Source organism: Thunnus thynnus, chromosome 8, assembly GCF_963924715.1.
Source record: "Thunnus thynnus chromosome 8, fThuThy2.1, whole genome shotgun sequence".
Taxonomy (NCBI): Eukaryota; Metazoa; Chordata; class Actinopteri; order Scombriformes; family Scombridae; genus Thunnus; species Thunnus thynnus.
In genome coordinates, this window is record NC_089524.1 from 2,351,989 (window position 1) to 2,369,950 (window position 17,962).

The 17,962-nt window shown below is 38.5% G+C and overlaps 1 protein-coding gene across 1 annotated transcript in view; it reads left to right on the plus strand.

Annotated features, from left to right (window-relative positions):
- The first annotated feature begins 2,047 nt into the window (after positions 1-2,047).
- The window catches only part of niban1a (niban apoptosis regulator 1a), a 36,946-nt gene continuing 21,031 nt past the window's right edge, over positions 2,048-17,962 (plus strand). Inside the window, exon 1 of the mRNA XM_067596119.1 lies at positions 2,048-2,217. Within this exon, the coding sequence (XP_067452220.1) occupies positions 2,163-2,217 (55 nt within the window). The 5' untranslated portion in view covers positions 2,048-2,162. The remainder of the gene's footprint in view (positions 2,218-17,962) is intronic.

Below are 17,962 nucleotides of genomic sequence, written 5' to 3' on the forward strand. Positions count from 1 at the left end.
TTGAGAGATCTCTTTGAGACTCTCTTTAGTCTTTTTGCATTTTAACTTTTTGCTCAAGTTTTCGTGTTTTACTTTTTCCATCTTACCAAATAAAACTGGTTTGTATTTTTATACACTCCAACCAAAGTTCCTGACTTGTGCTCATCTCTGAGGTCTTCTGGTGTTCATTTAAGTTAAGCAAAGATGCCTCCTTTGGGAACAGCTGACATTAGTTTTAAATTTAATTAGATTAAAAAATTATGATGAAATTTGTTAAGGATAAACTTGTAGTGTTTATTGAATAACAGGAAGGCTCAGATTTAATGACTGAGGTCAACATCCTGCAGTACATAGTGATAAATGTATGATTTCAGAACAGAATTAGGATGAGAAATGTATTATTCAGGGTTTAATTGGCTAAACTGTTAGCTGCCCTTGACTGTCAGAGTGTCAGAGCCTCCTCCAGAGACGACCTGTTAAAAGGCTCTTGGAGGACTTTCAAACCTCCAACACTTATTTGCACCAATATACTTTGTTGTGATCCCGGTTGTTAGGATTCCTGACTAAATAGGCCCGTTGGTAGTGGTTCAATGACAGCTGGTGATTATAGGAGCCAGGCTGAATCTGGTTCCCTAAACAAGGCTCAGATGGTCTTGCGTGTAGATTTTGGGAACTACGTTCAAGGTAGATGACAGCTGTCTGTCATTGCCTTATCCACACCGGCTGGAGGTATCGGTTATCTATAGGAAGAAACCATTTCAGTACAGCTTCTATTATTTCCCTCCCAACAACTAGCTGAAATTTAAAGATTCAGCAGCAAAACTGAAAAAAGTGACGGCAAACTAAGTTTTACCTTTAAGGTCATTTTTTTGGTTTCAGTTTATTTTTTATTCATTTTCATTTCAATTTGTTTTCTTTGCTTTGTTCTTGGGAGATTTTGTTGAATTGTTATAATAGTTAGTTATAATAGTTCACCTGTACAGAGCTGCAGTGAGGAGTTGGACCACTGGAGGTCAGCAAAAACAAGACCTGCTGCAGCTTCTCCTTCAGACTGTTACACTTATTGTTTTATTAGAGCTGTAACGATTAGTCAATTAATCGATTAGTAGATTAACAGGAAATTAATCGACAACTATTTTGATAATCGTTTTAGTCATTTTTTCAAACAAAAATGCCCAAACCTGCCCTGCTCTCATGTGTCATATATGACAGTAAACTGAACATCTTTGGGTTTTTGGACATTTTATTAACTCTCCTTGACTTGTGTGAAATTATGACTCACATTCTTCATTATTTCCTGACAACTAGAAGTCTAAGATACAATAAACAGCAGATTAATCAATAATGACAATAACCACTAATTGCAGCCCTAATTGTTATGATGACATCACTATGACATCACTCAGGTCATTTTTCCAGACTTCACCTCAAGTTTTTTTCTGTCTATATTATTGTTATAATTGTGCTTATATTTAAAACATTTGTAAAAAAAGTTGTGAGATATGTGAGATTTCTATTACAAGTTTAGAGGGAAAAATCACTATTTGGTGGAGCTGTTAACAACTCATAGACATGTGAAATGTGACCCCGACTACACACTGCTTTTTGTAAGACGTCAAAAGCCAAAAAGGTTGGAAACCACTGGTTTCATCTTTAACAATGTGTTGTATTTTAAAAGCTTGTTATATTATCCATTGTGTCAAATCTTCATCTGAAAAGTAACTAAAACTGTCAAATAAATGTAGTGGAGTAGAAAGTACAATATTTCCCTCTGAAATGTAGAAAGTAGCATCACATGGAAATACTTAAGTAAATGTACTTAGTTGCTTTCCATCCGTTTTCCATCTCGCCCCAGATTATTATGGTTTTCTTTTTGTAGTCTATGAATTAATTGAATATAATCAAATCACTGCTGGATAACATAATTAGTCGGAGAGCAGCGGAGCATCGTGGCTGATTATCAGACACCTTTGGGGATAAAAATGTGAGCTGTCGTGTGTCTGAGCGTCACTGAATGACACAGTGTTCAGAGGAAGAGGAGGAGGAGGAGGAGGATGAGGAGGGCGTGTTCCTCCCTCCCTCCCTCCTTCCCTCCCTCCTTCACGGCTGCTGCAGATCGATGTGACGCTGTTTGTACCTGAGGACTGAACCCTACCTGTGGATCCTCTCCCGGCAGCAGCACCATGGGGATCTCCGCGTCCAGTCTGCTGGATGACACCACATCTAACTACATCAAAGGTAAAAAATAAATAAATAAATAAATAAAAACATGCGGATTGACGCGTTTGGAGCGACGCTGCGAGGACGTTTCATTTAACACCGAGGACACGTACAGCTGACTGTGTCTGTCGGTTTAAAAGAGGAAACTTTCACTTCTCTGCCTTTCTGTTGTTGTGGAGCTTTAATCTGATAAATGCTGATGAGTAGAAATCGGTGAATCGACTGAAGACGCGCGCCTTCATGTCTTTACGCTTCAGGGGAATTAATGAATTTCAGCTTCTATCCTGGTTAATCGGAATCTGTTTTTGTATTTCTGAGCTGCATTCTTGTTTTCACATGAAAAGATCTCTCAGCTGAGAGTTTCAGCCCTCAAAAAAAAAAAAAAAAAAAAAATAAATAACAAGCAGCACATTTCTTCTCCTCAACTTGCTCCCAGAGATCTGAATCTCTCAGTCTTTGCTGCTCTGTGGAAACCTGTCAGGCAGGTTTTCTTGTATCTTTCCACAATAATATTCTTCTACACTAACATTCACCTTCCTCCAGGCAGCTTGTCTGGCAGATTACATACTGAGGCAGGGATTTAATTCTGGTTTTGCTGTTTCATTTTTTTTTTTTAACTTCAACTCAGTTATCTTTGGGAATGATCAGGTCACTCCAGCATTTCCAGTCCTACAAGTAAAGTGAGGAGGGGGGGGTGAGTCCTCTGAGTGCCACGACCTGTTTCCCCTTTTGTCTTTTGTCTCCCCTGCTGTTGCTGTTGCTGTTGCTGTTGCTGCTGCTGGGTGTGTCCACAGGTTGATATGTGGAGGACAAAAGATACGTCTGCTGTTTTGTTTTTTTTTCTGTGTGAATGAGATACAAAGGACTGCAGGCAGGTGCAGACGCTCACAGGTGTTCATGCAGAAGGATGCTGCTGCTGCTGCTGCTGCTGGACTTGTGATATTTGTCTCAAATGTACATAGATAAGATGAATCAGGAGCTTGCTTCTCCTTTAACAAAACTTTATAGTTGCAACTATTAATCGATTGGTTGCATGCTATTGAGTTAATCGCCAACTATTTTGATTCATTCTTTTAGGTAAAGCAAAAAAGTCATAATTCTCTGTTTCCAGCTTCTTAAATGTGAATATTTTCTGATTCTTTAGTCCTCTATGACAGTCAACTGAATATTTTGGGGTTGTGGACGTCATCTTTGGCTTTGGGAAACAGTGATTGACATTTTTCACCATTTTCTGACATTTTATAGACCAGCGACTAGTTGATTAGTCAAGAGAATAATCGATAATGAAAATTATCGTTAGTTGCAGCCCTACTAAACTTACTGAGGGTATTTCCAGAATCTTCCAAGAATTTGGGTGGAAAAAACTTCTGTCCGCTGCACGATGTAAAGTCCCTCAACCCAAAAAATGTTTAATTTCTTTATTTATTAAGTTGGAAGTTGCTCTCTTCTCTGTGCAGAGTCTGTTTTCACATTCATCTGCTGAGAGTTGAAAGTTTCTCTGAGTTCAATTTAAATCTCAGTTTAACATGTGAACCTACGAGCAGGATTTGTGACATCACAACTAGTTTGGAGCCAATCGTGGTTCAGTATGTAACTTACACAAGTAGTGATGTGGAAACTTGAAGCCTCCAGTGCACAATCACTGAGGTCAACTTTTGAAATATTAACATATTCATAGATTCTGGATGTTTTCCAGCAGTTTTGGGTATCTCGTCTTTTATCAGCATATCTGAGGTCGTTTCCACTTTTCTTTATAAAGGTTATTGATCAGTGTTGTGACTTATAGATACAAATGTGCAAAACCATCATCCACCCATCATCTATTTTGACAAAAGTGGGAAGTTTAAAGGATGGATGTATTAAGGTAATCCACAGAGATTACTTTAATTATATTTATTTGATTATACTGTATTAAAAATTTGATTTTGAGCAGCAATGATTAGTCGACTGACGGAAACTTAATCGCCAACTATGTTGATAATCAATTAGTCGTCTTTTTTTAAAAAAATACTAATATTCTCTGCTTCCAGCTTCTCGAATATGAATATTTTCTGGGTTTTTTTTAGTCTTCGGTGACAGTAAGCTGAATGTTTTTGGGTTCTGGACAAAACAAGACGTTTGAGGACGCGAGTTATTAGCATTTTTCACCATTTTCTGACATTTTATAGACCAAACGACTAAACGATTCATCGAGAAAATAACTGACAGATTAATTGATAATAAAAATAATCATTTGTTGCGTTTGTTAGTTTTACATAGGATAAAATTTGCTGCTTTGCATTGAAATTGTCTGTATTTGATCATTAACAGTAGAGACATGACAGGAAATGAGGTGAGAGAGATAGCGGATACTAATATTGATATTTGGGTGTTTAATAGTGATATATCAGCTGATGTGTTTTATGTTTATAAAAAATTACTATCTTGATTCAGATCTCTTAAAATAGTCACAGTAGAAAAATCGCCTTGACAGCGCTCTCTGGTGGACGTTTCTTTACTGCAGTTTCTCGTGACTTATCGTCCAACATGTACACAACACTGATACATCTGCAGTTGAGTGAATATCAGCTGAAATATTGGGCTCTACACTGCAGTTCATGGTTGGTGCTCGAACCTCCGTAGGCCATCAGGACACGCCGAGATTCAGTCTTTGTACGCTGGTCTCACCTCAACTCAAAAGTAGAAAACACCCGGGTCACATGAACAACACGAGGGTCAACGCTCAGCTAAAAACCTGCTGTTGTAAACAAACAAAATAAAGGTGGAAAGTCAGAGAAAAGCAACGTATGAACAATGGAGAACAAAGACTAAAACATGGCAACAACGATGAAAACGCAGAAAAATCTCGTCTCCTTCAGTCGTTACTGAAGTCCGCAGAAAATTTGAATTTTATTTGAAAAAATGTAAACGCTGGATGTTTACACTGATTGCATCGTCTCTGCTGTTGCCGTGGTTACACATTCTGGACATGAGTTCAAAGTGGGAATGAAAAACTAATAATATTAATCTTGTGCCACACTGTGACGCCCACGTGTTCGAAGTACTTGTGAAACAGAAATCAGGTAACGCTTTAATTCACAGGTTTTAATTTTGAGTAGTTTGGAGGTATTTAACAGCTAATTTTTTGGATATTTTACAGAGAATGTGGTGCAATTTGGTACAAATGTTAAGAAACAACTTCAAAAGGTCAAACTACATATTAGTATATTACTGAAGGCTGTTTCTTAAAAACTCTTTAACAAGCATTTGTTGTATACTACCAAATCATATAACCTTTTCAAAGAAATGCCCTAAGAATGAACAGTCACACAGCAGCTAAGTTTAAGAAATTTTGAAAAAGAGCATCTACATATGAACCCAAATAGCCTATAATGAGCAGGTTCTTACCAACTAAACCAGCTTTTCACTTTTTTCAGTTTTTTCTTATAATTTGTACCAAATGTCTTAAAAAAATAACTTAAATATGTGTAAATTACTCAAAAAATTAGTATAAAATTAGGGGACCTGTAAAATAACAGTGAAAATCATATAAATGAGTTGTAGTTTTGTGTATGTTGTGAATCACAGGAATCCTCACTCTGCCTGCTGGATCCTGTAAATAAGACTGTAAATATTACACTGTATATGTTCAAGTTGGAGGAAACCAGCCTTCAAACTCTTGTTTAATGGGGTCCTCTGGGTGCTTTTTATCTCCTACAGCTCATATTTTGGAGCTCTGTAAAAGCAGCTCATGGCCTCAATCTGCAGACTTTAGGACTTGTCCGTGCTTTCATGTTTGCCTCGTCAATTTTTCCTGGCTGCCATTTAGTGGAGGCAGACTTTTAGGCCAGAGCAGTGACATTGTGCATCCATTTCTCATCGTGAAAACATTCCTTCCTCTCAGTCTGCAGCTGTAAAATGTGTGTGGGGAGGGTGGGGTGGGTGTGTTTGTTGAATAATTGTCAGTGTTCAGGGCTGGGTTGGATGATTCTGGGTTTGGTTCACCAGGCTGGTTGGATGGACGATTCCTGCTGCGCTACAGATGATTCATGAATTGACAACAGTCCAGTCTTGGTGGAGACACATCCCTCAACGCTGTGCAGCAGTTTTTCTGACTGATGTCATTTGTCGTGTTTGTGGTTCTGTTACAGTTCACTCAAATAAAAGAAATCGGTGCCAATTGAAAAAAAGTCACAAAATTTAAAAATATAAGTCGTCCGCACTCACAAATAAGTAAGTAACACTTACAGCAGCAGAAGGAAACGGACGTGTTTCTGAGACATTTGTGGGTGTGACCACAATTAAACAGCAGCCGGGGACGTGCCGGTAATTAACCAGCTGATACAGATCATCAAAACATCATCAAAAACCAAATGCTAGTAAGAAAAATTACAGTGAGAAAAATTAAGTCATAAGAAGAAGTATATCACATTAAGTCATTGCTACAACCAGATAAGTGACCAAATGATTTACACACTAACAATAAAAAACGCATGTATGTACATATGTAAAAAAAAAAAAAAATCTGTAGTCATAGAAAAACAAGACACAGCAATTTATCATGTAGGCCCCCAAGATACTCAGTGTATCCAACAAGCTTCTCTTTGGAGAACCTCTCCTTCCTGTTTCTGATGCCACTCTTATGCTCAGTATGCTCAGTTCCCTTTGTGTCTTACCTACATAACCAAACCCACAAGGACGTTTCTATAGGTGAACTACGTGTGTGGTCCTACATGTGATTCTACCTCTGGCTTTCATTTTTGTGCCTGTGTGGGGATATAAAAAAAAAAGGTCTCCTTTGATCATTACAATGCACACAGTTCAAACAGGGAACATTTCCTGAGGAAAGAGAGCTTTAAAAAATGCGTAGGCCAAACACAGAGATCTGTCTTCACAAGTCTGTCCCTCAAATTACTTGATCGCTTTAATAATGAATATGGGAGGATTAACAAACTCTCTGCCAACAACGGGGTCACTAGACCCAATGCCAATGTTTTCTGACCACACCTTTAACCAACTGACAAACAGGTTAAAAGGTGGTAGTCAAGACAACAGACTGTTGTTAAAGAGGAGGATTAGATGCTAAAAGCCTGTTGGATACACTACATGCAGACTGAGGATCCTGGGGGCATAAATGATGAATTGTTGTCTTGTTTTTTATGAATAAAGATGGGTATTATTGATGTATTTTCTATGGAGGTTCTATACATGATGAGTTTACACACATATGTACATTTTTTTTTATTGTTAGTGTGTAAATCATTTGGTCACTTATCTGGTTGTAGCAATAGCATAACATGATATATTTCCTCTTATGACTTAATTTTTCTTACTGTAATTTTTCTTACTAGCATTTGATGTTGTTTTGATGATCTGTATCAGCTGGTTAATCACCGGCACGTCCCTGGCTGCTGTTTAATTGGAGTCACACCCACAAATGTCTCAGAAACACTGAAGAAAGCCGAGAACAGAAACATGTCAGTTTCCTTCTTCTGCTTCTGCTGCTGCTGCGCTTCATTAAAACTGTTACATATTTGTTTGCGAGTGCTGACAACTTACGTTTGCTATTTCTATTACAGTTCGGGCTGCGCACCTTTCAGTACTTGTGCTGATACCTAAGTTTCAGTACCAATGATACTTTTTTTTCTACCTTACTTAGAGGGATATAAACATGTTTTTCTTCTTCTCTGCTTTCAATTATCAATCTAAAAAAAAAAACAACATGGTGACTGTTGTGGAAAAATTGTCAAATTGTCTTCAGTCATGGCGAGCTGCTGTTGTTTCCAGTGTCTGAAATGTGAAGATTTGCTGCTTTTTCTGTCGTACATGATTGTAAATTGAATATCTTTCGGATTTAGACTGTTGGTTGGACAAAGCAAGCGATTTGTCGCCTTGGGCTTTAGGAAATTGCAGTGGGCATTTTATAGACTAAATGATGAATCAAGAATGACAATAATCGTTAGTTGCAGCCCTAAAGCAGTCTGTTAATCTGTTTATGTTGCATCTACCACTGTGTGAGAGCACAGTTTAGATGACAGTTAAGACTAAAAAGCAAAATAATCATCATGGCGAAACAAATGTAATGTCTCTTCCTTCTAACTGCTTTGGAAACACAGAATTTATCAGTGCAGCAGTTAAACATCTTTAAAACAGTATATTTGTCGCCCAAAACATGAAGTTTATGTCCATTATAATAAACACAAGACAGTTTATTCTCAGTTACAAATGTTTCTCGTAGCCTGAATGTTACTAACATGGCTGGAACGTAGATTCCCCAGTCTTTGTTTTTGCTGTCAGGCTGCCATTATTCATGCTGTGTCACTCTGCCTCCAGCTGCCATTACACAACCCCTCAGATATTCAGAGGAGCTGGGAGACTGTGAAGCTTTCCCCCTTTCAGATCTGAATCCACTTCGCTCCACAAAGAGAGGAAGCTGCTGCTCAGGCGGCTCTCTGCTGGAAACCCACCTGTTGTTTACTCAGACTGAGCGTCCTGAGAACACAATGCAAATACAGCAAAATCTGCTGCCATTCAAACAACTTTTCCACTATTAAACCAGCGTTGAATAGGCAGGAGAATATATATTTATGTCACTGAATCTGTATGAAAGGACAGGACACCACTAGAGGCCATTTGGTTATTAAAGGGTCAATTCACACAAAAGAAACATCTCTTCTCACTGAAAGGAAAAGTTCATCATTTCTGGGTAATAAACTTGTTTCCTGTCTTTCTAAGAGGGAGATGTTCAGGATGTCACTGTCACGCTTTTAAATACAGAGCTCGAGTCAGGATTAGCTTAGCATAAAGAGGGAAAAGGCTAGCCTGGCTCTGATAAAAGTTCAGCTTTAGTTTGCTTTAGCTGGCTGTTCATCATGTGTTTCAGATTTGTATGATTACAGAGAGAGAAATCAGGAGTTAGATGAATGAAAGTGATTCCAGGCTGGTTTAATGAGTGACAAACACAAACACTTTCACTTCCAGACTGTGGAGGTGTGGAGATGTTATTTTTTCAACAAAGCCTGCGTCACAACTGATTTTTTTTTTAGAATAAAAAAAACATCCACGTTTACACAGACGACCTTCATGCGTGATTAACACAAACATTTCTGCTTTCACTCACTCACTCCTGTGTTGTTCTCTAAAGCAGCACACTGGAACTGAACACATTTACAGACAGTGAAAGAAGAGATGTTTGCATTAATCACCTTGCAGACAAACATGCACTCGTTTGTGTTTTTGTGCTCTAGTTTCGGCCTTTGCAGATGCACGTTTGTCTGGGCTGAAGTTCACGTCTGCATGCAGCTTATTTTGGGTATAAACATGAGGAATGTGGGCAAAAAGCTCTATATGTTCTTACTTATGTCATCCAGGTATGATGGTATGCAGGTGTTAAACAGGCTCTGCAGCTCGTAAACAAGTCTCACTGACAGACAGATGAGTTTATTTTGTTTTAAAGAAAGCTCACAATCAGTGACGCCCATTTGAAGCAGCTTGGCTTTAATAAGGAGGGAGGATGAGTCACAGAGGGAACAGACCATCCTGAGGGTCGGTGAAATCACGTCAGAGTAGTAAAACGTTTCAGCTCTGTGACGGATGTTTATTGACGTAATGTTGCAGGTGCAGCTTTATATCTTGTTATTTACAGTTTGTGACTCTCATGCATCATTACGTTTAGTTTATCTAAAGGTTCCCTGAGGATATTTTAAAATTCCCTGAACTTTTCGAATCATCAGAGACTCCTTTAGTCAACTCTATCATTTTCTAATCCAAACAAATATGGCAGCTGTAAATGAAGATGAACCACTGAAGAACAGACGCTCCGGCTCTAAAAGTTTCCATTAGACTGAAACCACAACAGAGCCATGATTGTGTCATTTAATGTTATGTGCTTTTTTTTTTTAAATACCCGAGTTAGCAGCGTAGCTCGAGGGAGGCCAGTGTCGCTCCGCCACTTTCAGACTGAAATATCTCAACAACTATTTGATGGATTGTCATGACGTTTTGTTCAGACTTTCATGATCCCCAGATGATGAACCCTACTGACTCTGGTGATCCTCTGACTTTTCCTCTTGCGCCACCATGAGGTTGATATCTGCGGTTTTGAGTCAAATGTTTCAACAACTGTTGGATGCACTATTGTGAAATTTGGTTCACACATTCATGTTCCCCTCAGGATGAATTACAAACACTTTGGTCATCTGACTTTTTATGTAGCGCCATCTTCAAGTCAAAATTTCCAATGATATCCAATGATTGTTTATGACCAAATACCTGCAAAACGACATCACACGACCATCAGCCTCAGCTGTACTTTGTGTTTAGTGTTAATTATCAAATGTTAGATGGTAAACATTAACATGTTAGCTGGAGCTGCTAACATGGCTATTGACTATCTTACCTTTAATCACTGATTGTCGATTAAATATCTGCATCTCACGATAACTTTCTCTATAGATTAATCTGCAGATTATTTTCTTTTAATCAATTAATTGATTAGTCTATTAAATGTTAAAGAAATGAAATAATGGCATTCACAATCACATAGAGGCCACAAGAATGTCTTCAATTTGCTTGTTTTCATTTGATTAACAGTCCAAAACCTTCGGATGTTCAATTTACTGTCAGAAAAACAGCAAATCGCCACATATGAGGAGCTGGAACCAGAAAATATTTAGCATTCTTGCTTAAAAAGTGATTCAAATGATTATTTTATTATCAAAATCATTACTTGATTCATCACCTAATGTTGTCGGCTTTTCAAATATGAGGGTGACGCAGTAAGGTTTTTTTTCCATATATCTGGGCTGTTTATAAAGAAACCTGAAACAACCTCATAAAACCTGATGAAGGCAATAAACCTAAAATTATTTGGGGAACAAATTATACAAGAGAGGAGCAGTGTGATGGTTTCCACCTCGCTGTGTGTGTGCATGTGTGTGTGTTCTCTCAAAACTATGAAAAAAAGAGACAAAAATACACAAACACTCATATGTCTTTCACCAGCTCACAGCCCCCTCCTCTCCAGCAGTTTTTTTCCGGCCTTGCAGCGACTTGCTCAGTGTGTCTGGTATTTCCCGACACAAAGAGGGTCTTCTCTGGATTTCACAGTTTGGTAGAATCCCCCCGAGCAGCCGGTCACCATGATGTCGAATAAATGTACAAAAACCCCATTCATTATTTCATCACTCTAATGATCTAGTTGTATTTTAGCTCCTCTTAAATGTCTTTTATAAACTAGTTTTGACTTGATGTGAGCGATGACACACATTGTTTAGATGTAAAACTGATGAAAAGATGTCAACCATGTCACTGCATACCTGCGTATCTGCATGTCAGAGTGTGTGAAAACACAGCTGACATGTGCTGACCTGTCTGTCTTCACACACACACACACACACACACACACACACAGATAACAACAGAAACACTCATTGTCCAAAATGGTCCAAAAAACTTTTGAGTTCATTGTAATCGACCTCTTTGACCTCTCAGCCTTAATTTTCCAAGCTGTGGATCAATTAATCTTATTTAGAATAACTGTTCTTCATATCTTATATCTAAATCTATAAATTTGACATCCTTAAAACTCGAATATCTCCTAAAGAAGATATTTGGTAAATCACGACACACATACCGTGTCTTTCTCACAGCAGGAGTGAAACATGCAAAAATGCGATGATTCAGCGTTATCGTTCACACGCCCTCGTCCTTGTTTATTCTTATGGAAACCTGGTTAATGTGTAATGTGTTGGTCGTGGCTCATAGTGATAAACCTACAGAGAATTATCAGAGACTTTGCAGCTCCTCTCAGCTTTACGGAGCTTTATAGCGAGTTTCTGCTATACTTCACTGTTCTGGTTCACTCTCAGCGCTCTCATAGCGTCGTTTTCAGAGAAAAAGCTGTAAAAAGCCGCTGTACACTACCTGCTCAGCACCAAACAGCAAACAGACAGTAAGCTGTAGACTAGCTGGTGAACATAGTGGAGCATTTAGCAGCTAAAGAGCCAGATATTTCCCTCAGGAGTTGGTAGAGAGCAAAAACAGAGCTAAAAGAGAGTGAATATTGGACTTACATTCACCAGGTGGACAGAAACACGACTCCAGATGAATGATAATGTTGCTCCGTAACTGCTGGATGTGGAAATAAGGAAACATATCAGCTTAAAAGATGATGATGTGTCAGTGTTGAGTTCACAGCTGGCTTCTGCTGAACAGGACAAAAATTGAGTTATTGCAGGTTTAAGTGTTTCTTCTGTTGTTTCAATACAAATCTAATTTGAGTTCAGAGACTAAACAATAGAAAAGGTTTTAAGCATGAAACACGATTCGAAATGAATGATAACGTTGCTCCATAACTGCTGGATGTTTTCATTTATTAAATTTGTCTTATTTTTCACTTTAATTGACGTGATTAAACTTATAAAGCTTCTCTGTGTTTAAAGACAGGATATTTTATCTTGTGGTGTCTGACATTATTAATGTTGAAGGTGGAGGAGCAGGTCCCTCCTGTGAAACGAGGGCTTGTAGTCGAGCGGCTGGTTTGGATTTTTCCAAGTCTTATTACATTACTTGCATGCACGTACTGTATGTGTGTTGAAAGAGTTATTGTTTGCTGTAATCATTCCTGGCCCCGAGGCAGTCTCTGGGTAGTATGACTACACTGTAAGTCAAGTACTGTTAAAATACACAGTCGTCATTCTGTGAAAACAGGTTTACTGAAAAGTGAAATCATTTCATCACTCAGGATTATGCAGGATTATTCTTTGGGTTTACAGGTGAGACGTAAACCATAGTAAGAGCAGTTTGTGTGCTTCCAACCTGGATCAGTCCATAGGTGTGGCTCCTCATGTTACATCTAACTGCTACAGGTGTAACATAGTGCAGCCAATCATACATCACCCAGCTGAAACTAATGCAATCTAATCCAGCAGCCATGCAAAACACCCTACCTTCATGAAGTTATAATGTTTAGTTTAAGAGAAATTTTGTTTACATTTATTGAGCAATGGTCAATAAGCAGTTTTTTCTTTTAATGCAGTAAAATGTCAGTTTGACCTCTTGACCAGTACATGCTGGGATACCGTAGGTTTCAGCCTCCTGCGAACCTACACAGGATAAACAGGTACACATAATGGATGGAGTGTTAACCCCAATGGGAAATTATATGTAAATTGGCTCTTTGTTCTGAGCGCTATAGCGTCCGTTAGGAGATCATAATTATGTAGGTAAATCAACCTGTCGTCTGCATAGTCTCTCACCAAACCAACCACGAGAAATCAACTCAGCTTCACAGCATTCATCTGAACTTAAAAACCATGAATATTTAATATCCATTAACTTTCCCAGAGCCTTGAAGCAATGTGTCTCAAATGAACTGGAAGATTCAGAGAAAGAGTTTTATTGGAATTAGCGACAAGAAAACTTGTGTATTTGACATATTTGACATTTATTCCGACTGTGGGTTTACTGTCATAAACATAATGATAGTCTGTGGTTTACAGGGTTCCACCTTAACATCACTGTTTTAACCACATTATTAGTGTGCATGTCAACATCTCAGTGTTTGCTCGACTTGTTTGTGAGCAGCTGACGTGTGTGTGTGTATGTGTGTTGTCTTTATATGACTGAATGTGTTTGGAGGAAGTTTGGTTCTTCTGTCTGCTGCAGTTAATCCTCCCCCCCCCCCCCCCCCACACACACCCCATTACGTGATAACATTGTTTTTATGGCACTTCTGTCTTTAACTGTATCACTTTATACAATGTCTTTACGATCTGTGCAAACCGCTTTGCACAATATTCAGTTTTAATTGGTGTAAATGTTTTTTTGTTTGTTTTTTTTTTACACATGCACAGAGACAGCAGTTGAGAAGGAGGCAGATGGCTCATACTGGCACATTTACAGTAAAGCTGATTAATGTGAACAGTCCCTGAAAACAACAGGAACAAAAACCAAATCAGTAACTGTGAATAATCTGTGATTATTTTAATAATTAATTTATTGTTTTGTTTATAAATATCTGAATTATCTGACTCCAAACGTGTTTCTAAGGGACTGTTTGAAAATTATTGGTTTGCGGAAAGAGAGCTGGATCATATGTTTCACTGATGAAGAGAGATTAGAATATGATAAAGTGATAAAAGTAATAAATGGTGAATATTCAGGCCATACTTTAAAATAAAGAGCTATGAATGAAGCTCCACCAGCAGGTCAAAGTTTCACTTATGCTGTGAAATATCTTGTTATCCAATTGATGGATTGGTTCAGACATTCATGGTTCCCAGACGATGTATTTACAGACTTTGATGATCCTCTGACTTTTCCTCCAGCGTCACCATGAGATTGACATTTGTAGTTCTTAATCGAAATATCTCAACAGCTGCTGTGAAATTTATGTTTTGATTATGATTCATGTTCCCCAGAGGATGAATCTGAATACCTTTGATCTCCTGACATTTTATTAGCACCATCATGTCCATCATGCCTCTGCTGTACTTAATCATAAAGATTGCTGGAGTGATACACTGTAAAACAATAAAGTAATGTCATGTTTTTTTAATTTTTAAATTGAACACAGAACAACAATACAAAACACTTGAATTACTTCAGGCAAATGAGATAGAAGAAAGATGTACACTGTATGTAAGAAAAATAATTATGTAATATCAATATAATAAAACTAAATACCCACCATGATGGAAATATGACATTTCTGTTTGTTTCATGTATAAATTTGAGGAAGGTTACAGTCTCCTCATCATCGCTCCACACAGATCTGATGTTTTCGTCTCTTCAGTGACGTTTAACTCACACGCTTCATGTACGTCGTCATTTATTCACTTAGGCTTTTCACAGTGCACTTTGTCACATTTTGCTGTTATGAATACACCAACTTCTAACTCTTTCAGCCAAGTGTTTAAAACTTATTTGCAATATTTCTAAATTTTTGGTGTTTTGATTCTGATTTTTTATGTGTAAATTGAAAATCCAGATAAAAACACGTGGATTTTTTGGGGTCAAGCAGACAAGAGTTATTCCAACAGACAGTGTTGTAATGAACTTTATGATATAGAACCAGGATCAATAGACTACATGTAATTTGCTTACTCAAAAAAGTGGATTTAATGTTAAGTTACTCTTTAAGTACAGCCTCACAGATCTGCTAGCACGGCTGTAGACTCTTACATTTGCTTACAATAAATCTTGCAATTTATGAAGGCTGAAATAAGTTCCGTACCGTCCCTTTTTAGAAGAGCTTATTGTGTCTGATAATCAGTGACAAGAGTAAGAAGTTATTTGCTTCATTATAAAAAAAACTCCTGCCTAAATCCTCCCATTTGAGAAGTGAAGCTGTCTTCTGAAGGTGTGTCTGAACATTTCATCCATCCTCCAGCCTCCTTCCTGTCACACAGCGTTTGCATAACCATTAACCTTGAAAAGGGAAAATAGTAAACAAAAAGCGGCTGGAGATATTTTGCATAAACAGCAGCAGTCAGATGAAGGCCGACGTCACAGCCATTCAAATCACCTCTGAACACCGTGAACCAAGGTGAACTCCGAAGAAGATGTTCATTCTCCACTCTTGAGTTAATGAAGATAATTAGTGTATTATAACACAAAACAAACAGCCAACAAATAAAAAAACATTTTCTGTCCTCTCAGGGTATGCAGCCGCAGTGCAGAAGAAGAAATTTTCTTCTTCAGTGTCTGTAAGATGAAACCTGCTGCTTTTATGATCCTCCCTGAGAGATTTGCAGCTTGTACTTTATTGGAAAAAGGTTAACCTCCAACCTGACTGGATGCTGCAGTTTACAGCTGGCAGTTACATAAGCTGAGTCTTCATTTCAGTGTCCTAGGAGAACTGGGTATTGTCTCACTGGAAATGTCTTTGGGAATGTTGAATGTTTTACATCCAGGAATCTTTTCAGGCAGAGTGTGATTTGCTGGGAGAGCAAATGTATATCCCTGCCTCTGCTGAATTATTTTTATCCCTGATGGGAACAAACATGTGGCTCTGTGATGACACAGTAAATGGACTAGTGGCTCCGTGATGACGCAGTAAATGGACCACTGGCTACATGATGACGCAGTAAATGGACCAGTGGCTACATGATGACACAGTAAATGGACCAGTGGCTCCGAGATGACGCAGTAAATGGACCACTGGCTACATGATGACGCAGTAAATGGACCAGTGGCTCTGTGATGATGCAGTAAATGGACCAGTGGCTACATGATGACACAGTAAATGGACCAGTGGCTACATGATGATGCAGTAAATGGACCAGTGGCTCCATGATGACGCAGTAAATGGACCAGTGGCTCTGTGATGATGCAGTAAATGGACCAGTGGCTCCGTGATGACGCAGTAAATGGACCAGTGGCTCCATGATGACGCAGTAAATGGACCAGTGGCTACATGATGACACAGTAAATGGACCAGTGGCTACATGATGGCACAGTAAATAGACCAGTGGCTACATGATGACGCAGTAAATGGACCAGTGGCTACATGATGACACAGTAAATGGACCAGTGGCTACATGATGGCACAGTAAATGGACCAGTGGCTACATGATGACGCAGTAAATGGACCAGTGGCTACATGATGACGCAGTAAATGGACCAGTGGGTACGTGATGACGCAGTAAATGGACCAGTGGCTACATGTTGACACAGTAAATGGACCAGTGGCTCCATGATGATGCAGTAAATGGACCAGTGGCTCCGTGATGATGCAGTAAATGGACCAGTGGCTCCGTGATGGCACAGTGAATGGACCAGGAGTTACGTGATGACGCAGTACATGGACCAGAGGCCGCCTCCTTCCCTACTCAGAGATTTGCAGAGATGTCGGTCAAACACGTTGACACGCCGCGGATGACCCCTCCAGAAGAAGCATAAAAAGAAGACAAAAGTCTGTCATCAAAGCAGACTCTTTTCTTAGTCTGACAAGTAGGCATATACTGTAGTATATTTATTTTTACAATGACATCATGTTGTGCTATTACATGTTTTGATTATTTTCTATTAATTATTAAAGTTTGCTGCGCGCTGCACATAGAGCTGAATTAAACAGTGACTTACAAGAATGATATTAAGTGTTTTGGCGTGTCTGGCCGAGTATCCACAGCACTGAAAGGAGCGTTGGGGGGATTTAATTCTGTCATGTTAAATTAAAATTTAACCTTTTTGATTTATTGTATATGATCACATCTCCTATGTGTCCAGTGAGGAAAGGACAAGACGTGAAGTTGAGATCACAGCGCTGAGAATGAAAATATCACGCTGCTTGATGAATTAAACTTTTAAAAATGGATTCAAATATTCCTGCAAATGCAGTGGTCAAGTTCAAGTTCCGTAATTGTTTTTATTAAAGTTAATGTAACAGCTGCAAGAAATAGCCTAATAGGCTTCAGAGTCTATAAAGGTCCACTGTGGTTCTGATTTATTTTCATGAATAAAAACATTTCAGAATCATCCCCCCTCTGATTTTTTCAAGCATCTGTTTTCTCTTTCTATCTTTCTCTGTGGGCTCATAATGTTCTGCATTCTCTTGTACTGACTTTATTTTATGGAAAACTTAAGCATACATCTGCACCAACAATAACAGAGCTTCAGTAAAAAAAAAAAAAAAAATATTTATGAGAAAAAAGTGAAGTTTATGGTGCCAGAGGAAAGCCTGTGACTCTGCAAAACTTCTGTCTTTTAGATCAGATCAGGGGTGGTAAACCATGAGCCATGGAGCACAAACAGCCTGCAGGTTTTTAATTCCAACTAAAGA